At 38.6% G+C, this 27,389-nt stretch overlaps 1 protein-coding gene across 1 annotated transcript; it reads right to left on the bottom strand.

The window, feature by feature from the left end:
- Nucleotides 1-904: 904 nt before the first annotated feature.
- On the bottom strand, nucleotides 905-27,389 carry LOC139743521 (coiled-coil domain-containing protein 87-like). The gene is made up of 23 exons (XM_071654000.1): nucleotides 27,327-27,389; nucleotides 26,697-26,769; nucleotides 25,693-25,742; nucleotides 24,837-24,950; nucleotides 24,042-24,113; nucleotides 23,213-23,309; nucleotides 22,564-22,645; nucleotides 21,692-21,842; nucleotides 19,807-20,099; nucleotides 16,784-16,988; nucleotides 15,500-15,664; nucleotides 14,202-14,302; nucleotides 12,637-12,802; nucleotides 11,377-11,493; nucleotides 8,774-8,937; nucleotides 7,920-8,292; nucleotides 7,037-7,143; nucleotides 6,225-6,340; nucleotides 5,380-5,576; nucleotides 3,075-3,224; nucleotides 2,345-2,459; nucleotides 1,799-1,941; nucleotides 905-1,081 (listed from the first exon to the last, which is right to left on the bottom strand). The coding sequence occupies exons 1-23, from the start codon at nucleotides 27,387-27,389 to the stop codon at nucleotides 905-907; spliced, it is 3,291 nt and encodes a 1,096-aa protein (XP_071510101.1).

Here is a 27,389-nt window from a genome sequence, read left to right as displayed (position 1 = left end):
CAATGATTATTTGCTTAATCTTCTATCTATCAATCCATCCATCTATCTATTTTCTAGATTTCTAAACAAAAGATTTCTATGCCAGCAACATCACTTACAATGACAAGATGGCTGCTTGAAGATTCCCACAAAAGCCACGTTAGATGACTATAAACTGATATTCAATTTTTCTTTTGGAGTTTTTCTACTTCAGCAAAAACTCTTGCATGTACAGTATATTGTTTTAGTTTCATTAGTGACATGCTACACATCTTTTTCCTACAGTAACTTTAACAAGGCTTTCAAAGATGTGAACTAAGTCACATATTTTTCTTTTTTTGGCATGTTGAAGGAAGATTTGGACCGTGATAGATTTGGTTTTTGCTTACAGGAAAGAGACTTTTGACCATACACTTCTGATATACATTAATTTTGATATTGTCACATATGATCAAGAAACAGACAAATTTCATGTGTTTTGTTATTAATGAGAAAGAACAACGAGATCACAGTTACTGCATAAATTTTACTGCAATGCGTAAAATATGCCAACATAGTCTCCCTGAGGGAAACATTGATTGGTAAACTTTACAGACTTTATATTTTCTCCCACATTGATTTGATGCTGCCTGGAAATTTCCAGCATTTCCATCTCACCATCTCATTTTTTGCATCATCATAATCACAGTGCTTCATGCATTTTACAATACTGCCAAGCTCTTCATCATAACACACAAGCTGCAGTTCTAAATATCACACTTTATTGAAAGTATAATGATCTTGAAGATTCCAAAGCTTTGGATCATTGAACTAACTTCCGGGTGGTTAACTATTAAAAAAACAAAAAAACAAAACAAAAAACAAATTGATGCTTTTACACTCAGTCAACTTTATCTTGCTCTTCACATATGGGGACACAGAGCTCCTAGAGAGTGGATTGAGAAATGGAAGCGAGGTTGTGAATCGGAGGCAACTCTGTGAGCGGTATCTTCACGTCCTTGATGAGGGCGGAATATTCTAGCGCCCTCTCTCGCCTCTCCTGTTGTAGCCAGTACAGCATCTCTGTGCAGTCGAGTTTCATCTTCTCCAAGTATGTGCGACCCTGTAAATGGAAACAGGAATGACCTCAACACTAACACAGCATACACAAGATTTGTGTTCTGATTATTGTAGAATTACATTAAGTTATAACAAACAGTTCATCAGCAGCTAGAGAAGAAACTAACATAAGCATTCCACGAATACCTCCCCAAAGAAGCAATAACAACATACTGTTACAAAAAATAAACAAACTAATGATGTTTTCTTTCATCTTTCTTGCTGTTGTTGTTTTCCTCTCAGAGAACACAAACTTTGTTCCTGTCATTCATGAAAAGTACCCAAGTCTCCATCACACCTCACAAACACTGCATTTGCTCTTTCTTCAGAATTGAAATGAAAGTGAGAAAGCATTGATGTGATGAATTTGGACTTCTTGATACACACAGGATCTCTCCTTGTCGAAACACTGCTTCCAGACTGTTTGCATTTACGTGAGATGGCAAAATATCCCAAAAGGGAAGATGATTTTGTTGGTATGCAGGAAATTCATTACCTCCTTCAGTCTCATTACACCAAATATATCTCTATTCCTCGTACAGGGGAACTTCATTATAATGAGGACCTAAAACTATGTCAATTACTTTCCATCAGGTTTCTCACTATATCAAGGGACAAAAACAAAGAAATATATATATAGTCGGAACCTGCAAATTTATCTTGTTATAAGCAGGGTTTTGTTACATCCGACCTCTTTGAAGCGAAGTTCCACTGTACTCACCTGATAAGTGACAGTGTCGCCAAACTTCTTTTCAATATTCTTCACCCGTTTCTTGACCTTGGCATCCACGGTGGCCAGCGATGCATAGATATCACTCCTGTGTTTTGCCTCCTCCAAACGGGCCACTGATGAACCTCTGTAACCTACATAAAATGAGTGACAAACTGCCATATGTAACAATACTGCAGACAATTCCATAATCATGATGTAATTATTACTTTTCTTAAGATTAAAATTTGTGATATAAAAAGAGATTGAATGCTTAGTTTCATACAAAGGGGATATGGACAAGTCTCTAGCATACTCTTGAAATATATATACCTGTTTGGTTTGTTTTTAACGAAAGTAACATCACTACCAATGCATTCACAGTTTTGTCCAACTCAAACATTATCCATAAACAGGGAGACTATTTGTCAGAAAGACTTAAGAGTAAATTTGAGATTGACAACATATTTTTTCCTTTCCAATCACACTAAAGTAAATCAAATTAAAGGCTTGCCTGTTGAAGATATCAGGGGATTGGGGGATGAGAGGGTTACTGACCTTTCTGGAAGAACCTGTCAGGGTCGGATGCGTATCTCTCAAACTCCTCGAGGGAAGCCAGGATGTTTTCCCTCTCTGTGATGGCATTCACCGCCAGCTGCCATGCCTCAATGGCCTGATGAGACAAAGGCATGAAATAGTTAGAGGTTCTAACTTAGGAGCAGATCACCACAGTTTCAAATTACAGCATGTCAAGAAAGAAATGATGTGGAAGCAATAGAAGGGGAAACAAAAGTAGATATTTGGAAAACCTGGTAAATGTAGGAAGTAATGTGATCGTCAACAGACGATGTCCTTACCTGGCTTGGTAACCTGGACTAACCACTCTAACTACACATACACTGTATATTATGTCAGGTGATAAGAAGAAGAATGTGACTGTTGTAACGCGCACAGGTGCTTGCAATAAAGTTATAAAGCCACAACCTTCTGCTTTATCAAACAACAAATGAGGGTTGTTTTCTTAAAGCTTTAAAAAGAGTCCTTTACCATTTATTTTTACACAATGGTTAAGGCGGGCAGCTTTTTGAAGTACAACTGAGTTTCTTTATAAGAATTCCGTGTGTTGAACTTTTTTGCAAAGTTTTGAGAAGTCTTATGCATGGTTAACTAACATAAATGCATAGCCTAATGCATGATCACAAATATTCCGTAGCAATGCTGTTTTGTACAGTGCTTGAGAATGATTTGAATTAGGAAGATGGAGAAGCATCCTTGGGCTAAGACTAACCTCTTCCAAGAGCCTGACGTATTCATCGGAGCTGTACTTGATGGCCATGTCCAGACGAAGGTTGTCTGGCATCTGGAGGGAGATCCAGATGTTCTCCAGCCGAGTCTGCGTCGTGATCTTTGGCTTGGCTGCTGACCCAGTATCTGACCTCTGGTAAATGGTGAGATGGGAAGTATTATGTACGGATGTGTTAAGGGTGTAGACCACATTCTGAGTTTCTTTACATCTGACTGACTGGTGTATTTACATCAGAGACCTGTACATTGCATCATTCCTCTTCATTTCTCTCTCGAGTAAGATTCACTTGCCAAGGTACATGGTTGTTATGTGTTAACAGGTTGTGATTTGAAAAATTATCTGATGATAGGCAGGTCAGTCTAATACAAATGAATTGAATCCCCTCGCAGAATTGTACATATGACATACAATCTTAAGTGATTGAGGTAATCTGTCTGACCTGAGGTAGGTGGGTTGATACTGTACATTTGGCCTCTAAGAAACAATGTCACTGGATCAGCCAATACATGTTTGTTAAATCTTTATGCCAGCTATAAACAAATTTAACTCCTTACCTGTCAATGAGAAATGCTGTACAAAGTACTGTATGCGCCGAATATTTCGCGAGGTTTTTATTTTCGCGAATTTCGCGAGTCAGGTGCTATTCGCGAAATTAAAGACACATGAAAATATCGACTCTGATCCCGATGTGAATGTGACGTACGCGTGTACACTTCTCCGTTCAGTACAGGACTCAACAATCGCGAATTTAACCACTCGCGAAATTGTCGGGTATTCCTGATTCGCGAAAATTTAGACTGGCGAAATATACGGTGCATACAGTAAACTTCTTCATCATGTGCAGCACTAAAATTGCTATAAAGTCTTGTAGATGGCTCAAGGCACACATGTATCTACTTACGCAGTGTTTAAACATATGGAAAACAAGTGCAATGTAGTAGAGCTGCTTAAATGAGCATACATGGAGTTGGGGGAGCAAGAGTGTTGATTAAATTTGACATATAATAATATACAGTTGTATGCAAGGATGCTTACCAGCTAATCAGGAATGTACAGCTGCAGAATTAACATGACAGGGTGAATGTATGGCTTTTGGCGCTTATAAGGGTTCCCGTCCTTTATTAGAGATGGTCATTAGTAGGGGATGTGGGTGGCTTCAGGGATATTTGGCACGTCAAAAGTGGTGTGTTTGTGAGATTCAGCCCTCTAAATTGAGTTCTGGCTTTCTAATTTTAGTCACATGTCAGCGTAACTCACAAACAACTACAGTTTTTTTGATCAATTCTGTTCATTTTTAACAAGCACATAATCCTCCTTTCCATCTCTGTCTCTCTCTTCATCTATCTACTCAATAAACTCTCTATCCATTCTCTCTTCCCATCTCTTACCTTCAAAGAATCAAATTTAGTATGCACCAATTGACAGATATAGATAAGAGTAACTTCTGCTTTCTCATATGCAGACCTTGTGAATCACAGCAGTTTTGCCATCCATTAATATATGGTACCCTTGTTGAGACTCAATGATACAGTATGCTATGAGGACATATGACACAAATAAGGAAAGGAAACTACTGAGTATTACTATAAATTTGATTGAAAATAAGAAATTCAAGACATTGCACATCCACACCCACTTTAATCTGATAATCAGCCACAAACAAGACTGACATCTGGTTGATGGGTGCCTGCTTAGATCATATCATTTTAGTGTGTACATCAAAATTAATTTGTTTTTCTTTTTTTTTTTTAAATTAAGAATAGAATGCTTTAAAGTTTAGTCGAAATAACTTGTGGGTAACATTTTGACTTAAGGAAAAAAAAAAGAATATAACACAGCCTACAAACTTCCAAAAGAACATAAAAATGATCTGATAAAGCAACCATCTTGTCACTGTTTGTTTGTTGTTTAATTCGGAAAAGCTAAAAAGCAATGTGACTGCACTAATTTCACGAAGTGTAGCTTTCTCCCAAAAACTGTATAAGCCAAATATTTCACGAATTTCACGAGTCAGGTGCTATTTGCAAAATTAAAGACACGCAAAAATATTGACTCTGATCCCGATGCGAATGTGACATACACATGAATTCCTGATTCGCGAAAATTTAGACTCACGAAATATATGGCGTATACAGTAGATGATGTGGCATGAATGGAACATGGCTAAAAATCTTCTGTGTCAAATCGTAATGATACACAAGATCATTCAGCAAATAGTGACAATATAATTTTATGAAAGAACCCAGCAAAGGAAAGAGGAAAGGGGATCAAGGGATGTAGAACTCACTGAGGTCATAGACAGACGGCTGGCGGTCCTGAAGGTACCCCTGGACTGCATAAAGGACTGCCGGCCGAGCAGAGGGGAGTTCCCCCCTCGCGGGGAGCCAGTGTTCCGGGAGGCATTTCGGCTGACCCTGGAGTGGGTGCGACGAATCACCCGCTGCATGTTGGTGGTAGACATGCTCTCTGTATCTTCATCGTCATCTGAGGCAAAAATACAAGAAAAGTGATGAATAAATGAGATATTGAATTTCTTTCAGGCTAATAAATGGAGCTCTAGTATTTGATTGCTTTCCAAGAATCCAAAATCAACCTGGGCTGAAAATAATCTATGTGTAATTACCTCTGCCAAGGGAGGAGGTTATGTTTTCATCAGCGTTGATTTGTTTATTTGTTTGTTTGTCTGGGTGCAAAATAACTCAAAAAGTTGTGAACGGATTTAGATGAAACTTACAGGAAAGGTTGAAAATAACACAAGGAACAGGTGATTAAATTTTGGTAGTAATCCAGGAATTTGTATGGATTTTATGAAGGATTTTCGATATTTTGGCAGGTAGGGTCAATGAACATGGGAGTTCAAGCTGCACATTTTTGGAGATTTGCATACACGCACTACAGCTAGGGTGAGCCATGCCGCACAGCTTGAAGTTGATGACGTAACAAAAGGCTTCTATATTGAGAAATCGGGCGATTTTCAGCATGCATACGTATGGGTGGAAATCACCAATCTTTATGGAAGAACAAGATCAGTGGTGAAAATGAGCTGCTTGGTGGAGGTCTGCGAACTCAGAGTGCTTCTCTAGTTTGAAAATAATTTGTCATAAAAAACAGTCATGCACAAAGTTCGCTTACCTTCCAGTTCTGGGTCCTTGCCCAGACCTCCTAGCATGATGCTGCCGACGTTCCACTGACCGGGCACAAACTCGTTCTTCTGCTGGCGCAGTTCGTCCAACTTAGCCTCCCTATCCCTAGATGAAGAGGAATGCAGCAGATGCACATGTGTCAGCAAGAGGTTTCTTTGTTAAAAAGTAGCAGTTTTCCCCAACCATTTCCCTTTCTGCCCCTCATCCACTATTGGTTGGCCCCTCTCACTGCTACAGCATATTTCAAAATTGGACAAGCAACTGAAATGAAGTAACACCCGGTAATTCTTCATGTGTTCATCATGCAAACTATTAACACTTGTACACACATTTGGATTGAAATCAGGGATGCTCAGCTGTAATTTATCAAACAGATCTCACCTCTTGCTCATATAAAAAGTTTACAGCAAAACAGTTTCATCATAAAGATATTGATATCTAGCTTTATAAATCATCATGATCTGCATTAAAAGACATCTATGATGGTTCTTCTTTTCTTGACAAGTGCTTCTGCACTTTCTATAACAGGGTTGTTGGTTTTTTTTCTCTCCAATTAAGATACAAAGTTTAATGGCAGTCATTAATATAAAATGACAGCACACAACATAATGTGGAGATTGGTCCTATTAAATGATTGAGCTAAGTTTGCTTAAAGCATGCACCTTCGAATTCTATACACATCAACATTGATCACCTATCTCATTACAGCTTGTGCAAACATGATGTTGGCAATTTACATTGTAGTGAAAGAACTGGAGGGGGGGGGGAAGGTGGACAGAGCCAGGTATCGCAAGAACTCACCTCTGCCTCTGAAGCTTGGAGGAGCTGATTTTCTCTTGAGTCTTGTCAGCATCACTCTCAGTGTCGCTGTCATAGAAATGGTACACTGCCCCTAGAAAATCTGTCTCCTGCAATTGGAAGAGAAAACCATGTCTTATGTTTAAACTCCACTACTAGCATTCCTACTCATTGCTAACTACAATCACAGTGGATTAAAAATCTGCGTGAAAGTATCACCACATCTTAGAGGTAACGGATAAACAGTACTACCACTCACTATCGCACACAACAATACTGTGACTAGTAAATTGCCATTATGGATTTATTCCATGAGGAACTTTACACAATCCTTGAGAGATATCTTAATGAAAACAACCTATAAATCCAATGTGCAAGGAATAGTAAACTAGCAACAATGCCCCAAAAATTTGATTTTCCCCACTTTCTGAACAATCTCTGCTGCCATCCATTTTTTTAAAGCAATTAAAGACACAGTATCAACAAAACATCAGGATATACATGTTACATGGGGTTGGTCATATCACCATAATCTAAAGTACAAATGTATTTACTTCATCTGAGAAAGAGAAGTTGACTGTAAATCTTTCAAACCCATGTTGTTACCTGTGATACTGGTCACATAAAAGTCTTTGAATGCTTATACTCTGAAAATTATTGGTTCCTTATGTGTGCTGCTTGAAAACCATACCTTGCTAATTCAACAATAAAAACTTATCTATACATGGAAACATGTTCTAACAATGACAAATTTCTTCTATAGAGTTCTCATTAAAAAAAAAGAAAAAAAGAGAGAATTAAAAAATCTGTAAAGTTTCTTGACTTGTCTCCAGACCTGCTGGCATCATTATGGTTGCCACAAGAGGGCGCTCTGAAAAAAGCATACCTGTGTGGAGATGTATTTGATGTAGTCATCAACGCTGACCGTGCTCTTCCACCACTGGAGCCAAGAGGCGTACGCCCTCGCGTTCCGATCATCCATCATCATGGGTCTCCCGAAGCCACTCTCTGTCATGCCCCCCAACCCCCCTCCTCCTGCCCCTCCCCCTCCTCCTCCTCCTCCTCCTCCTCCACCGAAGCCATCACCAAAGCCGTAGCTGCCACCCCCCATGCCAGTCCCTCCACCGGCCCCGCCCAGAGCCCCGCCCTTGCCCATGCTGAGGTCGCTGATGAAGTTGACGCTGTGCATCAGGCTGTTCTTGTTGACCAGGTGAGGTTTGGCCGGGTTCTGCCTGGCAAATGTGGCATTGAAGATGGGGCTGGGGAAAGAGACAAAAATGAGGGGAAAATATACTAAATGACAGACAACAGATACAATGGGTTAGTGTATTCAGGACAGCACTAGCTGAATGGAAACTTACATTTCCCACTGAAAACTCTTTCGTACAGTTTGACATTTTGGTATAAAGCTATCAAAAAAAGCAGATATGCTCAGCCTCCAATCACTACAACCCTTATCCATTATCCCTATTATGTGCATAGGCACTCAGCTATAACTTGACATGCTATTTTACCTGCATTTGGTTTATCTGTCCAAACTCGACCTAACTGTATGACAAACAGCTACTCTCCAGACACCTCTGCCATTTGATGAAGAGAATATTCTAGCAGACATGCCAATCAGCATATCAAGTATGTACAATCAGGATTAACAAGCTGCTAATACATGCAAAATACTTTATAAAAACAACAACAAACTACTGCCATGTGTCTCAGGACTAAAAGGGACCCATCACTTACCTGTTGCACCACTCATCCCGTTCAATGCCCCAGGGCGCCCCCTGGTTCTGGACCAGCTCCGGGTTGAGGATGCGCTCCTTCTTGCCCCTGTTCAGGGTGGTGGAGGCCAGGAGGGGAGCTTTGTGGAGGGAGTGCTCGCCCGCTGCCGTCTCTACAAAATCATCCTACAGACACAGAAAATATAAATGCACAATGGAGTGTAACATAAGGCAGGGATAGATGGGTAATGATCTCAGAGTTCCACCTGCACATCATCATCATCTCAATCAGGGTGATACTTGACAAATGCTATTCATAACTCCACACAATATAAGATACCTTGCATATACAACTGTAGTTTAGATGAAGCGCTCCCTCTGCAGTTGATAGGATAGCATGATTTTAACACTGCTTTCACCAACATGTTGGTCCACCTACTGCGTAAAAAGTATAATCATCTTATGAAATGTATCTCCACTTATCTCAATCATATATACAAAATGCAGGCATCTGACTCAAAACGTCTGCATCAATTCATAGTGAACAACTTTGTAATGAAATAAGCAGCATACCTGAGTTTTTTTCACTTGTGGTGTTTGAGTATAGCTGATATTTGTAAGACACAAAGTTGTTTCAATGGCTCTTTGTAAAATACACAGCCCTGAAAAGGATGCATTTTCAGAATGCAAGGATTATACAAATTTGAGTTATTACAAACTATATGCCTTGGAGAATAGACCAAACACAATTTTGTACCTGCCATGTTCCATTATGTCAGTCTACTGGTAAGAACTCATGACGTGTATGGACTCTATGTCTACTAAAAGTTTTATAATGAACATATTACTTGCTCGTTCATGATGAGTGACTTTTTTTTTCCCTCTTAGGGTGGGATTTCACGGAGCACGCGAACGATTTGCGAAGGACGCGAATGACAAAATCCAACATTCGGAAATGTTTTTCTCCGAATGTTTTCCGACAATGAAGCCGAAAACTATTCTTGCGCAATTTGTGTGAAGTTTCCACGACGTATGTGCGAATGTCGTGTGTATCATTGCTAAAGTACAGCATGTTACGTACACGAAGAACACGCGACGGAAATGCGAACAACGAAAATTTTTCAATAATCATGGGAGAAAATGTACCCAAGGAGAGGTGGAAGCTGTCTTGAGTTGAATTTTTTCTTTCCTCTATTTCTCCTTTCTTTTTCTCTCATTTTTCTATTGTGTGCTTGCCTACATTGTTTTTCCTAGGACGTATCTCCTTTTTTTTTGCAGTTCCTCCAACACATAATCTCTATACTTTCAGATTCAGATTCAGATTTATTCAACACTTTCTGTAAAAAACAAACAAACAGGAGAATACAGAAAATTGACAACACCATAATAACAAGAAAAGAATGATCACAATAAGCATCAGTACAAAAATACAATACATTTGAAAGTGTTCGGAGACAGACAGAAAGGCTATGCCTTATATAAAAGTCCTGTCCCAATACTATTTCATTCATAAGATATTAAAGTATTGAATGAATACATTTCTTTATGAGTTAATACACACATACATACGCGCGCACACACACATACACACACTGACATGTTTTACAAGAAAAAAGTTTATCACACCATTTCGGCATACTGATTTAAAACATGCAATCTTAATTTTCTTTTAAACACATTCAGCGATGAACTCTGTCTTATTTCGACCGGAATAGCATTCCAAATTTTGGGTCCATTAAAAAATATAGAAGTATATGATGGCATAGTTCTGGCATAAGGCAATGTAAATCTATCTTTGATTCTCATATCATATCTTCTATTATCACTCATTTGAAAATAGTTCATTAAACATTTTGGAAGCATCTTCCTAAAGTATAAGTACATAAAAATTGCACTTTGATGATAAAAATTGCACTTCAAATAAAATTGTACATACTTTAGATTAATTTTAACTGTATTCTGCAATTTTTTTTTGTATATCAAATATTTCTTTCTCTTTGCTAGTCTTTAATTTCTTTTGTTACTATAGTTGTTAATAATTGTTTGATGTTTAGGTGTATGCTACGATTTTTATTTGTACAAAACGTATCTGATACATCCCCCAAACGTGCGCTAAACGTTCGCGAGAATGTCTCAAAAGGTACCCGAACAGTTTGCGATTACGTCGTAAAATGATCGGAAAAACTTCGCAGATTTCGCGTAACATACGCGAGACATTCTCCAAAGTTTCGGAGTCTGTTTGGGGTTTCACGAACATTTTGCGAACATCGCGCGTGTCTTGCGAAGGTCTTGCGCATATGACGAGGCTTTAAAGACACTTTCGAGAACAATTCACGAGCAAATCACGACCAAGTGTGCGGAAAAGGTTCGCAGAAAATTTCAAACTGTTTTGAAATTCTCGCCGAAGTAAAAACGACATTCGCGAACAATTGACGACACTTCCGAACCCTCACGTTCGTTTGGCGATCTTTTGCAGACCAAAATGCGAATGCTGGATTTTGCCATTCGCGTCCTTCGCAAATCGTTCGCGTGCTCCGTGAAATCCCACCCTTACCAGGTAGATGTACTGGTACATCAATTGGATGATTAACCTGTAATACTGGATACAGTATCACCTTTACTCACAGTATCATAAAACAGATGATCAGTGGGTAGTGTCTTGAGAATCTCTTCGTACACTTCCTTGATTTCTTGGCCTCTGAACAGATTTGCATCCAACTTCTTGATAGTGTTACCGTCCACCTGTAAAGAAATTTGGAGGAAGCCACAGTCAACTCCAAGTAAGTTGATCTTGATGGGACTGAAGAAAATGCATCGCCTTTGGCGATATTTGACTCCTGCATGTACACAGGGATGCATACATAAGGTAATGGATGTAAAAAGGGTCCTTTTTATCTTCATTGACTCAGCCGATTATTTGACATATTTGACTGTAATTAACTATCTATGCATAATTTTAGAAAAACTGGGGTTCATGGAAGGTTGCATAGTTACACAGATTATTTAAGTATTAACGATGTGCAACACAACAACTATAATTACCATCCAAATCATAAACATATATTTCTCTTGTCTTGGTTATCAGTTCCAATATTTCAGCAACTCTTGGATGTCAAACTTAACATGGCAGAAAGGCAGAAAGGGAACGCAAATGCAAGTACTGTAGCTCCATGGTAGAGTGGGGAAATCATATGACTGTTATGTTGAACCCATGGCCTTAATTATGGGCTATCTTCTCTTTCGTGTTGAGAAGCAATCAATTCTGCAGAGTACTCCTAATACCACTGACGTACATATGAAGGCTGTCAAATCCCTTTGACCTTCTCTACCTTGCCCATGGATTACGTTTATGTGTCTGTCTGGTTTCTAATTACCTCTACCAAGGCAGGAGCTTATGTTTTCATTGGCATTGGTTTGTTTGTTTGTCTGTTTGCAAAGTATCTCAAAAAGTCGTGAACGGATTTGAATGAAACTTGCAGGAAACAATTGATAATGACAAAAGGAGCAGATGTTTAAATTTTGGTAGTGATCCAGGACTTTTTATGGATTTTTGAAGGACTTTAATTTAATCTTTTGGCAGTTAGGGTCAATGAACTTATTTGTAGTTTGTAATGTTGTCACTTGTAATTTGTAGTATTTGAGGTTTGCATATGCACTCTAAAGTGTGTGCTCTGCTCTGGCAAGGTGCCACAGAGCTGGAAGCTGGTGATGTAACAAAAGGCTTCTATATTGGGAAGTTGGGCTATTTTCAGCACATGTGTACAATAGGTGGAAATGAGCTGCTTGGTGGAGGTTCGCACTCTAGGAATGCTTTTCTATTTATCTTTGTTCCTCTATTTCTCTGTATGAAACTCATTGTCCTAGTCGATCAAGACTTCGCCTCACCTCGTTGTTGAGTTCGTTGAAGACAGTCTGGTAGAGGTCGAGGGTCACCTCCGTGTTGCTGATCCTCTCGGACACCCTGATGTCCGACGTCCTGACTGTGGCCTTGTTTGGCAGCTTGGTGGTGACCGTCGCTGGCTGCGGGTGGGTGGGCTCTCGGATCTCAACACTGAAATGAGTTTGCGAGAATTCCTTGTTTGGGTCAGCACAGAAATGCAGACACATCTGTTGCGTCCCAAGAATGACCTCATTAGGACTGTATTAATGTCTGGTAGGCATGAAGTTACTTAATATTGCAGTACTTGACAACATCAAACCAGTCTTGTCTACAAACCAACTCAGAGAACAGAGCAACACACAACAACTTTTTGTCATCATTCTGAATAAATGTATTTAAATACAGAATTGATGTTTCTTGTGAAAGTTTATTATGCTCATTGGAAAGTATTTACATACACAACCATCAAATTTTGAACCAGTTCAATCATCTTTTTGATAGTGTAACGTACCCTTGATGAATAATTTGCCCTTGTGTTTGTTCTGCTCAACCTTAAAATGTCTTCAAGATTCCTGTACCACTGAAGTGTAAAAATGTTTACAAGGAAATGCAAACAAAAGGAAACTGGCCGGAGATCGTTGTATAAGATATAAATGAAAAATGAACAAAGAGAATGGGATTCTATCAGGATGAAATCCCATTTTCTTTGCTCATTTTTCAATGTTTACAAGTGATACATATGACCACACAATCAATCAGCTACAAGCCCCTATCAGTATCACTGATGGTTGTTGCAGCTGGTTAAATATGAAAATAAATAATGTTTCAATTTGAAACAAGGCCAAAAGACATGAGATGAGTGCAAAGCACCAGGCCATGGTATACATGTGTATGTACTGTATACACCATATATTTCACTGGGTTTTCATTTCCTAAATTTTGCAAGTCGGGTGCTCTTCGCAAATTTAACAACACTAAAAAATATTAACACTTATCCCAACATAAATGTGTCATGCACACATACTTTTCTCCATTTGTTACTGTACTCAACAATTGTGAATTTAACCACTCACAAAATTGTCTGGGAGCCCAATTCACAAACAAGAATAGCACTTGGAGAGTGCAGACTTCTACCAAGCAACTCATTTTAGATTTCCACCCATACGCAAATGCTGAAAATTGCCCAATTTCCCAAAATAGAAGCCTTTTGTTTACGTCATCAGCTTCCAGCTGTGCAGCGCCTTGGCGAGCAGAGCACACACTTAAGTGCGCAAATGCAAACCTCAAATATGCGCAGCTTGAACTTCCAAGTTCATTAACCCTATCTGCCAAAAGATTTTTAAAAATCCTTCAAAAATCCACACAAATTCCTGGATAACTACCAAAATATAATCATCTGTTCCATGTGTCATTATTAGCTTTTCCTGCAAGTTTCACTCAAATCCCTGCACGACTTTTTGAGCTATATTGCAAACAGACAAACAAAGAAAGATGAAAACATAACCTCCTTCCTTGGCGGAGGTAATAACTTGCTAAATATATGGTGTATACAGTATTTGTCAAGACTCACACATCCTCCTCCTCTTTCCTCTTTGCCTCTCCCTCAGCTATCCTCTGTAGTCTCCTCATCTCAGCCCTTCTGTTGTCTTGTCTCTCGTTGTGATCCACAGCCTGGAGTGAAAAGAATTGCAAACATATTACTGCTCTCCATAGAGCATTGGGCGAAGAAGACTAGCATTGTTTTTCCATCTTTAATATCACATCAGTGCTGATTTCAATGCAAATATCACATTTGTCAAGCACTTCTACACATGCATACATGTACATCGCCCATGAGATACAAAATCTGAAACCTACACTTGCACACGTGTACATATACACAGATACAATCCAAAGCTAATGGCCTGAATTCGTGAAGGCGATTTACACTTTAAAAGACCATGGTACAAATTTATACCATGGTCTAAAATAAGCATGAAATAGGAGTATCTTTGACATGTGCGTATCAACCAGTATTTGTTACTGGACGTCTGTTGACGTACGCAATCTGTCGATCGTATTTATGCAGAAAAAATTTACATAAACCATGGTCTAAATATAAACCACCTTCGTGAATTTGGGCCAATACGTCTGCATTTCAATATGTTTTTTCCTTCAGTTTATTGTTTGTGTCCTTACATCTCCCCATTGCAAGCTTGCTTTCTACGTGACTCAAATACTGACCTACTCTTCTGCCACGACCTTTCCACATACTTCATGTGCACACATTAATGTTCCTACAGTAGAGTACCAAAGTGTGATGCCATAGGTGGTCATCGCCATGGAAACTGGGTTTTAAACAACCTCACATAACCCGAATATCTGTGAACACAGTGGTTGCTAACAAAGCTCATACCAAGTTCCAATCCACTACCCAAAGCCTTGCACGAGGATATGGTATCTTGTTTGGGATCCACATCAAGATATAACAAAAGACTGTAACATCATCACTTCATTTACTCCGTAAGTGGAGGAAAAGGAGAAAGAGAAGAACAACAACAACAAAGAAGGAGAAGTAGAAGAAACAGGAGAGGACCTAGAAGAAGAAAAAGGTAGAAGCAGAAATAAAAGAACTAGAAGAACTAGAAGGAGAGGATGAAGAAGAAGAAGAAGAAGGAGGAGGAGGATGAGGAGGAGGAGGAGGAGGAGGAGGAGGAGGAGGAGGAGGGGGAGGAGGAGGAGGAGAAAAAGAAGATTAACAGATAAACAGAAAGGGGCAAACAAAAACAAAGTAAAAAGAAGATGATGATAATGAGTGATGATAATGAAGAGAATGAAGATGAAGAGAATGAAGAGAATGATGATGATCATGGTGATGATTCTGCATACCTGCAGTAAGGGAGGAAGGTCTTCCTCCTCTGGAAGAGCCTCTTTCTTCCGCTCCGTCTTGGCTGACCGGTAGGTGGACAGCCTCTCTAGGTCTTGCTTGATGAGGTAACCAGAGTCCGGTCTGCCTGCCGTCGGCGGAGGTCTGACTGATGAAGCGGCCGTGGGCTTGGATTTTGTCTGCATAGCATTTTGGGGGTCAATCAAATTAAACATGATGAAATCATGAGTTAAACAACAGTTTGCAAGGGAAAGTAATATAAGAATATGAAGAGTTTGTTCATTTTTTAAAATTTTGAAGTACGGTCTCTGTTATAAAGTACAAAATAATACCTTTTAAATGATATATTGGTCACTACATATCGTCGGTTGAGAATGATAAGGGTGTTAAGTTGCCACTAAACCCATATTGTTAGAGACAACTTAACGCTCTTCTCATTCTCAACAGACGATATAAAGGTACATTTTTGAAGTTATGGTCAAAAGAAGCAAACATTTTCTTATTATTCTCCTTATTTTTCTTGACCTTTAATCGCAAATATCTTCACTTGGCAAATATGGACTTATCAGTTTTTGCGAACAAACTCTTCATATGTTCAACAAACCAGCGAGATAAGTCTACCACTATTGGCACATCTGAGTAAAACATCAAGTTTTGTTTGCTAAGTTTCATGAACATTGTGAGCATTTTAAGGTGCAGATAATTCAAAGTTTATTTCATTATATGGGGTATCTGACAATAGAGAGAGAGATTGCCATGAAAAGAATTGTATATTTTTTATCTTTTTTGCAAATTCTTTCATAGACTACACTAAACCCCAAATGCCAAATTACAAACACAATTAAAGATGAAAAAGCAGTGATCTGTCCCCAATGAGATTTATTATATAATATTATATTATACATAATTAGCGAGGCTTTGATATTCTCTTGTCAGAAAAGAAAGGAGATATAAATGTAACCTCCCTGTCTCAAGTGGCCATCCAGAAGAGACAAAAAATGTGGCCCTTATAGACAGGTGGCAACAGTAGACAGGGTCTTTAACATGGTTTTTTAATAGGTGGGGGGGGGGGGGGGCGGAATTTGTTTTTAGTGGCCGTATGAGGTACATGAAGGTGGTTGGTATAGACAGAGGACCACTAGGGCAGGTTGGACTGTATTTAAGTGTTCAGGGAGCCTCCGACAAAATCAAGGAGACTTGCCAGCTCTGTGTAATCAGTCCTCCAATTAATGCTTGATTTGATGCTTTGTCTGTTTTATTGTCATTGTATGTCAGTACAGCATCACCCCCACCTCTTCTTCCTCTTCCTCTGCCTGGTCTGGGTCCTCCAGGTTGTACTTCTGCCTGTGTCTGGTGGCGCTTTTTGGCCTTCCCTCGTCCGATGGGGGCTCGAAGCCCACCTCCTCCCAGATGGACTCGTACGGATGGAACTCGGGCAGAGACTTGGAGCGAGGCAGCCTGAACTCTCCTGTATCTGACTCTAACATTTTCCTGCAAAAAGATAATGATAACATGAAGAATGACAAGTTGATGAACAAAACTTCAGAGAGATAAAAAAAAAAAATAAGCCTCAATGACATCAGTACGAAGTTGTACTTCTTATGAAATTCCAGGGGTAAGAAAAGGCAAAGTGTTATCCATTTTATGATGTCATTTCATTTCTTTATTTGTCCAAATTATGTATAAAAACATTTACTGTGTCATCTGTGTAGGTTCTAATTAATTTAAAAGAGCAATTAAGTTTTCTTCAGGAAGAGCTAAGATAGGGATTTTATGATTGTTCTTTACTCTTTGGTACTACAGAAAGTGTCACACGAATTCTTTTTACAGAAATTGTTTCTTGAAATAATGTTCACTGCATGATACTAGAAGAAGGAAGCAGGAAAAACTAGAAATGTCACTATGGCGATTGGTATGCCTCCGCCATAATGCATGGTTCTCCAAATAGGCCTATAGCACAATGTCTTGACAATGTGTGATGACAGTTTCACATAACTGGCAAAATATTAAAAATGACAGGTTTGTCACAAATGCATTGAATGTTCACTTTCCTTGAACTAGGTTTATTTGGATGAATGGCTATACTGTCTAATAAGAGTGCAGGTATTTAGGGATTTGTACCCAACTTTTGACCCTTTTATAAGTTTAAAGAAGAAGTGAAATTTAGCACTTTCTCTTGACCTTTGACCTTTTGGCCTTTGACCTTTAGACAAGAAACTTCCAAGAGAATCTGTATTGGGTAATACATGCATACACTAAGTTTCAAGGAAACTTCTACAGGCATTGCATAAAGTAGATGAGAGGGAAATAATGACAATTTGATGAGTTGACCTCGACCTTTGACCCCCTAACCTTTGACCCATGACCTATAAATACCCTAAATGATCACTGTCAGTCATTACATGCATATATATTAAGTTCCACGAAGATATATCTTGAAATATTTGTGAGAAATGGAGAAAAAAGTTAAATTTTAAAGGGTGTGTACAGTTCTGGTCGAGGTGAAGATTTAGCTTTTCACGTTTTGTAAGATATTCAGAAACCACTCTATGAGATGTCAAAGAGCATGCAGTTCTAAGGGGTATCAAAAGTTTATTCGATGACAATCGGTTTTGAAATGGTTGAGATATCCAAAAACAAGGTGAAACAAAGAGATACTACTAAAGTTGGGGCATGTTGCCTTTTATTATTAGCACTTTTTTGGATATCTCAGCCATTTGAAAACCAATTTTCATCAAATAAACGTTGAATCCTTCTTAGAATTACATGCTCTTTCATATTTCATAAAAGGCTTTTCATTATCTCACTTAGGAATGTTCAAAACATGAATCCTTACCTCAACCAGTACTGTCCCGTCCCTTTAACATTTTCACTTGACCTTTGACCCTTGACCTTTGACCCTGTGACCCTAAAATCCAAACAAAGTATTATCCCCCCCAGGATATACCCTCATACCAAGTTTGATGTAAAACCAACACACAGTTCTTGAGATATCGACAAAAACAAAACGGGACGGACGTACGTACATACGGACGGACGGACGGACGACCCGAAAACATAATGCCTCCGGCCACTTCGTTGGCGGAGGCATAAAAAAAATCAGGTGATTTAATGAAAACAAAATAGAACTTCCATAATGACCCAGCAAGTCACTTAAGTATAACTGCAAAAAAAAACTAGATATATCGCTACGGCGACTGATATGCCTCCGCCATAATGCATGGTTCTCCTAATAGGTCTATAGTACAATGTCTTGACAATGTGTGATGACAGTTTCACACAATTGGCAAAATATTAAAATGACAGGTTTGACACAAATGTGCTGAATGTTCACTTTCCTAGAACTAGGTTCAATTGGATGAATGATTAAAATGTCAGAGTGCAGGTATTTGGGGAACTGATGATTTTCACTTGACTTTTGACCCTTTTATAAGTTTATGCATTGAGTAATTTTTCAAGGTATTGAGAAAAAGTATAATTTCAGTATCAAATGGGAAAATAGCATTATCTAAACCTGGCCTTTGACCTTTGACCTCACAGTTCCAAAGAGAATCACTGTTAGGTTGAACATGCATAAATATGTAAGTTTCATGATGATACCTTGAGTTACTTTTGAGATATGGAGGAAAAAGTGCAATTCAGCACTTTCACTTGACCTTTGACCTTTTGACCTTTGACCTTTTGGCAAGAAACTTCCCACAGAATATATATTGGGTAATACATGTATACATCAAGTTAAAAAAAAAAACCTTCATTCATTGCATAAATATAAGGAAAGTAGTGATATTTTGAGGAGTTGACCTTGACCTTTGACCCCATGACCTTTGACCCATGACCCCCAACTTCCCTAGATAATCACTGCCCATCGGTACAAGCATATATACTAAGTTCCATGAAGATACCTTGAACCATTTGCGAGATATGGAGAAAAACATGAAATTTCAATTTTTTTTTCACAAAATAACCTGTGACCTTTGACCTTTGACCCTGTGACCCTAAAATCCAAACAAAGTATTATCCCCCAAGGATATACCCTCATACCAAGTTTGATGTAAAACCACCACACGGTTCTTGAGATATCGACAAAAACAAAACGGGACGGACGGACGGACGGACGACCCGAAAACATAATGCCTCCGGCCACTTCGTTGCGGAGGCATAAAAAGTGGTCTGACTTCCACAGTTATGGGAAAGAGTTGCAGATTATTGATGTATAAAGTAGAATTCTCCATGCTTCACATAAAAATTCATTCATTTTAAAAGAATAGAAAAAAAAATACACAAACAAATGAAAAGTAAAGGGACTCACTGTGAAAGGTCTTCACTTTTTGTGACCTCAACAGATGCAGCGGGCAGCTTCTCTTCCGTCTTCTCAGCCTTCCTTTCTTCCTCCTCCTCCTCATCGTCTTCATCCTCCTCCTCGGCTTCTCTCTCCTCCTCCATGGGTGATGCCATCATGCCCCTCTCCATGGTCTGGAGGTCTGGTAGGAAATCCATCACCTTGGCTGTGTGGAGGGCCGGGAACTGGGACGTCATATCACGGATCTGCTGCTCCACAGTGGGCCGGTGGTGCTTCCTCCGCTTGGGCCGACTGGTCTCAATCTGAGATGGAGAGATGGATCATGGATGATATTTCCAAATGATGCAACTTTGGCATACATACAGTTGAACCTCTCTTATCCGGCCTCCCTTTATCCGGATCTCTCTATTATACGGACGCAATCTCGCTGTGATTTTTTTAAAAATAATTACGGGAGGAAAGGGGGATTCCCAACTCCTTGAGAACTCCTACACAAACACACATGAATTACATATTAATTCCAACATGATTAACATACATTACATCAAATTTCCTTCCAAATTGCTTACCTTCAGACATTTTAACACACCCAAGCATCCCCAAATCATCGCAAGAACATGGACAGATTATGCGCTCGAGTCCTCTCATATCCCATTGCCACATATAGGTCCATACACAGCCGTCGATATGACTAGATAGACATGCATTGTTTTGAGTCATTGGCTGAGCAACGAATGACATTGAACACTCAAAAATTGTTCACACAGAGTACACACACAAAGAGAGAGAGGGAGACCATCTAACAATGGCGACCTACAGTCGACTTTGCCGAGCCGTGATGATCGAATTTTGAAGCGTAGTTTCGTCGACTCGTACTGTTTATTTTCAAGATCTACTTGATACATTTCTTAATAATTATTTAGGTAAATCATCCCAAGAATTTATAAAAGAAAATGATTTCATTCTTGGAAACACGAACCTCTATTTTGGGGTCTGTTACTGAGTGTAACAATGAAAAGGTTGCAGTATACACATTACTACATGTGGTACTACAATGGGCTACATCAGTACATGTGTAGTACATGTATAAACACTGAATCTCCCGTATCCGGCCAAATCCCTTATCCGGATGAGCCCCGGTCCCGACTTGTCCGGATACGAGAGGTTCAACTGTAGTAGTATTTTTTTTTTCCATGACATGTCTGCATCATTGTTGTCATTCTATCACACAAATAATAATCATATACATGTATTACTGGACGATATCCATTATCCATGACTTTCTACTTCACTCATGTACCTTGAGTGTATGATGTCTGCCATATAGACAAAAATATCACAGTGTACAACTTCTGATTTACTCATTGCTTCAATTTTCATGCACCTTGAGCATTCTATGAAACAGAGTGGAAATGGCAAATTATGAATACATATTATGACTTATAATAATTAATGATTAATGATGATTGAAACATAAATTGTCTTTGATACTGGAGGCTAACAAATTATGAATAAGGCCAAGAGAGAATGAAAGAGAGGCAAGGCATTGGATTTTTTTTCCAAACATCATTGTGTAACTGCCATGAACTGGCTTCAGCTGAGTGGTGGTGCTACTGTCAAGTAAGCATCCCAGGCTAGTTCCTTCTTTTTCACTTGGTGTTCATAATAATACAGGTCGCACATACAATCCTATTCAAAGAGAGTTGAGAGCAAAAAGATAACTTCTGTAAAGATTATGATCATCATCATCATTTTCATCTTAATCATGAGCATTACCATTATCAGCATCCTTATCACTACCATTATAATCATTAGAACCAGCAAAATGTTTGTACATCCACTTATTGTTGAGATGGTAAGAGAGATTTATTATGTGGCATTCATGTCATCTTACCAGTTTCTGGTAGGAAAGGGGAACCTTGTCCTCCTTGGACTGCCTGGAAGGGGGTCTGGGGGAGGCCCTGATGGGGTGGCTGTCCTCGGACTCAGGGTAATCCCCCCTGATGTCTGCCACGATGTGACGACGGATGGCAAGAATGTTCAAACTGTGGAGGGAGGGGGGTTGCCGGATGAGGAGGATAAAGAGATGGAGACAGGTAGAGGGAGCAAATGAGAGGGAGGGGAGAGGAGGAGAGAGGGGGAAAAGAAGGGAGAAAGGATAAGATGGAGAAGAGAGGGTGACAGATACACATTAGGAAGAAGGGAGAGATAGAAGATACGACAAAAGAAAAGAAAAGATTAAATTCCTTCTAGATTGCCCAATAAAGTGGTATGCATTCAGTTGTTCAATCTGATCAAACATGGCTGTATGTCAGTTAGTGATGCTCTCATACCAATGGCACATATAGTAGCATCCCTCATGGAGCAAGCTGCCTAACAAAGCAACATGAGTATAGACGAAAACACCCTGGCACTAACTATACATTCTTTGCACTAAGTTCTAAACAGATATTGCAAGAACTTACAGCACAGCACTACATCAAACAGTCATGCATTCAACTCATTACCTCAAAACCATTAATTTCAGACACTACCTCCATCCCAATCTGCAGTCCCTCCCCCCCCCCCCCCCCAAATAAAAATGCTATTGAAGCTGATACTTCATGAGTTACAACTCAATGGATATTGGTGTTAAAGAAAATCTCTTAACTATCACTCAACAAAATTGAAACTATCAGTGCTGAGTCTATGGCTTTTACGGAAACAGTTTGGCAAACAAACATCAAGAATTACAAAGCAAATGAAGAGAAAGGTGTCAGAACTTACAATTTGTTGGCATCCAGCGAGACCTGTGCCTTCAGTCTACTCATGTTGGCAATTCCACTGAACACATTTTTGTCATGTAGCACTGTACAAAATGAAAAAGAAAAGAAAAGCGATGAAATCATATCATGTTACACTAATATTGTGTCCATACAGGCAAATCAAAACATTAGCCAGACAAAATACTTTGTCAATAGTACTTTTACAGCTGTACATTTTTTGACATGTGTGTTGTATCTAACTTGTATATTTCATAACATCTAATCAGCAATTGCAAGGCAAAACAAGTGGTACTTTGAGTTGGGTGGTTAGACTAATTTACAAATTTGTGTGGTGAAAATATGTTGCAAATTCGTTGATTTATTTTCCTCTTTCTACTCAGTATCTAGTGAAGAAGAGATTATGTTTTGCAATATTAAGATTTAAATATGAATGCCTAGTATTTAAAATTTTAACAAGGGTGCCAACCTTGTATACAGCATTTCAGTATTCTGAGGGCTGAAAAAGGCATATTTTGGTGAAAATCACATTTTTACCTCTCTTGCAATGAACGAGTGCAGTAATACAAGTTAGATAAAAGAGCATTTTCCATGAAACCTACAAAATAGTGCAAAAAAAAAGTAACAGCTGGCATATATATCAGTTTACTCACTTCTTGCTTTTTCCACATAATGCTGAAAGAGCTGCTGACAGACTGTGACAATGTGAACAGTGATTCTCCGCTGTAACTCCTTGTTTTCTTCAAAAGTCTGTATGAAATATATTAAGTGATAGATCAATGGTAATCATTTGATATCAGCACAAACATAACGTACATGGGGCGACAACCTCATATCTCAACGGGCATATTCAAAGACCGTATAACTCAAGTTTGAATATCTAAAATACTGATTTGAGTTTTTAAATGTTCTAATTACTGATGTAATACAAAACAAATGTTTTGACATTATTTGACATCAGCATTGATGTTATTTTGTGAAAATGTTGCAAACTTAAAAGTTTGGTGGGTGTTTTTTTTTTTTGTGTGTGTGTGTGCACCTGAAAATTCATGATTTTGAGATACGAGGTCTTGTTACCTAGGGGACAATTTACCTAGGGGACAATTTACCTAGGGGACAATTTACCATAACCAGGTAGGACAATTACGAACATTCAAATTCTTTACCGCAGTCAAGAATTGGTATTCATAGAGGAATCTCACTTTAAAATGACCTTCTTAAAAGAAATGAAGCCACAGCAAAATTAATCACAGAATATTTCTTATCTGATGATCCAGGACCAAGACACACAGAGTAAAGGCAACATCAGAAATGAACAATAATGGTCAATGAGAAAAGTAGGGCAGTCATGATCTACGGAATGGAAAAAAATATTTCTTGCCTGGAATATTCGAAGAGTTCTCTGACTACATGTACATGTATATGAAACATCTGGCTACATTACTATCAGTGATATATAATTGGAAAAAAGACAATTCTCACCAAGAAAGGGTCGTCCACCTGCCTTCTGATGTCTGGCCAGATGGAGTTGACTTCTCCCATGATCACACCAGCCTAGTAGATTGAAAGGGTGAGTAAACAACAAATATAGACATTCATATAAATGTTGATAATAGAAAAATGTAAATGCAAAATAAATGTCCCCAAACAACAGTTTATTATGCCCTTGTAAGGACAATGCTATTCAGAATCTTCAAATATTGAAAAAGACATGGGAAAGGGATGCAGACAGCAAACAATCATTGTTTTATATCATATTGCCTTCCACTTCATGAAGGGCTTGGTATACAGCCTAGGTGACCTGGAAGACTGTGGAAATTTGGGATTACACCGCAGTCACAGTTGTTGTTTTTTTCAACCTCCGCCAAGGAGGTTGCAATGTTTTTGCTGACATCGTTTGTTTGCTTGTTTGTCTAAGTGTATGCAAAATATCTCAAAATATTGTGAACAGATTTGGATGAAACTTGCAGGAAAGGTTGAGAATGACTAAAGGAACAGATGATTAAATTTTGTGAGTAATCTGCAAATGTTTATATTTTATGAAGGATTTTTTATACTTTGGCAGGTAGAGTCAATGAACTCGGGAGTTCAAGCTGTGAATTTTTTGAGGTTTGGCACCACGTAGCTGGAAGCTGATGACGTAAACAAAAGGCTTTTATTTTGGGTAATTGTATTTTCAGCATGCTTGTATGAGTGGAAATGAGCTGCTTAGCAGGGGTCTGCCCTCTCTGAGTGATTTTCTAGTTTGAAAGATAAAAACTTGAGCATCATCTTTACCAGCATTTGTTGTTCCTCTGTGGTCAGATGAGTGTACTCTGGATCAGCTGCAATCCGCCGCCGGATCAACTTGGCTAGCTGAGAAAAGGTGGTGGGCGGAGCCTTGATGCTCTCCTGCAAAGATGAAGGGGGGGGGGGGGGGGGTTACAGAAATCACACATTTATGAATCATAGTATCAAAGAAATTCGCTCACTAGAGTGTTGTGGTGGATATAATGATAGAGAGCACACAGAGCACTTCTGTACGATACTGATTAAAGGTAGAATGTCCACAGTTTTGATTCATTTATGCCTTCCAACTACTAGAGTGGAAATTTTGTGAGAGTAATTCTTCGCACTCAGTCAGTTAAGATGAATTTTGCAGGTTTTTAATTTCGTGGATGCTCACAACATTTGAGCTAGCATTTCAAACAGCTTACCCCTGCCACAGCAGTTAAGAGCTTTGGCAGCACATACTCATGTAACTGGTCTGCCTTAGGACAACAAATTCACTAATGTTACATAACTACAAATATGAAGACAACTGCATATCACATAGCAGTTATACTACGACAATGGTCTACTCCATGCATTGAAATCAAAGATATAAAATAGTATTTCATATAACAAGCAATACACTCATGTGCTTTTATTTACATGCTAGTTTCATGTTGCTGAAAAAGTGTGACAATTCCCCTTTTACTGCATTTTGATATGACATGAAACTTTAAAAAAAATGTCCCTTTGTGTATCAGGGGCACAGAACAGAATATAACTTTAATAGCTTTATATAAGTTCTTCACAGTGATGAATGTGGATGCAGAACTTTTCTGACAGAGGAATACACAGCTCTGAAGAATGAAATAAGATGACTTACATCAATTGGAGTAACTGGCCTCTCCACTTCAAGATCAACCTTCTCTGAAGCTGAATTTGAGATAAAGATGGTGACATTGAGGCATTGACAAGTCAAATTTACAACAGAGGAATCACACTCGACTGTACAGAGAGAACTCATTTCACAAACAAAAACAAACAAACAAGAATGGACTGACTGGGGCTCTTCTGCAATCAAAGGTATCTGTGCAAGCAAAGAGTCATATGTTGGCTTGATTTGCTACATAAAGCTATTGATTTATTTGAGAGGTGTACTTTTATTACACAAAAGAAAAAAAAACACAATTATTTACACATCTTTTCAAACACGTACCCCCAGTTAAGCATTAGAAATATCAAATATATAATGTTTTGTATTGAAAAATTATGGAAAACATTCTTTGCATGCTTATAATCATAAATAGCTTTGACAACAGTCCCTAACTCTAATACTTGGGTTTGGTTTTTTTTTCACGACATAGATTTGTGGAAGTATGAAACCATGAAAAGGTTGGGACTACACAACACCTGAAACCATGGAGAGAAAGACGAAACAACTAAACAAATTGTAAAGAAAATTATGGCACGTTGTTCCAAATAAAGATACTCCTGGTTTTTTTTTCTTTTACAATCTAACATAATTTCAACATTACATGGTGAATCATCTACCCATCAAATTTCTCTGTATAAAAAGTGTTCATACACATAAAAGATTTGATCTATTGAGTAAAAAAAAAAACAGGAGAAGAATACACACACTATTAATATCCATCAACTGTATCATTACATTTCCTCTTACTTATTGCAAAACACAACATTGTTTTTTCTTCCAATATCTATATCTGCAACTAAAGACTGGAACCATCTGTAAATCAATTATAACATTAAAGTTAAGCCATTGAGGACGAGTCAGGAGTACACTCTGGCAAGAGTCTATGGGAAATGCGTGTTGTAGCAAAATCAGCCCATCCTCAACGGTTTAAATCAAATCTACTGCAATGTCACCTTCTTCATCAAACTTTGGTGCAAACAGTGTGAGGGGTCCAAGTATTTCTTCATATCGCTTTTGGAGCTCCCGCTGAAAAGTGAAAGAAAAACAAGAATAGTATCAATTTCATTTTCATCTTTATATCACACGGTCCACCGTCAAAACGGGACAGTAAACGTTCTCATACTGCACAATGACATACAAATTGGGATAATTCTGTTAGTAACAGGTACATCAAATCACCATGTAGCTAGGAAACATTCATGTCATCATCTGTGGTAAAATGTACTACTAATGACAACAATATCTGTCATGCGCAAACATTGTCACTGCAGAGTTTGACACTTACTAGTAGCTTGATGCAATTTTTCAGTATCTTGTAGTGTTACTACATTATATAATGTTCTATCACCCTCCACTAATAAAATGTACAAGCATGGGATGACACAGCCACTTTAACTCTATAGAACTAGTCACTTGTATGGACTGGATCTTGGAATATAGGTGGGGTGACAAATAGACAGGTAAAAGATGATACAGCAGAGGGGAAACTGACAACAAAATGTATTTCCAGAAACATTATGATCACATACAAGAAACTCATTCTAGGTATTTAAAGGGTAAAAAGGAAGAAATTTTAAACTTACAGATCCAAAGGATATTTTCTCCATGGGGTAGATTGTGTGCTGCTTGGAAGCATTGCTAGCCAT

This window comes from Diadema antillarum, unplaced genomic scaffold (genome assembly GCF_040938485.1).
Source record: "Diadema antillarum isolate AM-2024a unplaced genomic scaffold, OU_Dant_1.0 seq00001091_RagTag, whole genome shotgun sequence".
NCBI lineage: Eukaryota > Metazoa > Echinodermata > Echinoidea > Diadematoida > Diadematidae > Diadema > Diadema antillarum.
This window is presented reverse-complemented; position numbering and strand designations above follow the sequence as displayed.

Bases quoted from the DNA above. Each gene is read 5' to 3' on its own strand.
- LOC139743521 (XM_071654000.1), bottom strand. From the start codon at position 27,389: ATGGCTAGCAATGCTTCCAAGCAGCACACAATCTACCCCATGGAGAAA. The intron at 14,303-15,499 runs GTATGCAGAATC...TTTTCACTCCAG, and splicing joins ACCTTCCTCCCTTACTGCAG to GCTGTGGATCACAACGAGAG. The intron at 12,803-14,201 runs GTGAGTCTTGAC...AACTCATTTCAG, and splicing joins AGGAAAGAGGAGGAGGATGT to TGTTGAGATCCGAGAGCCCA.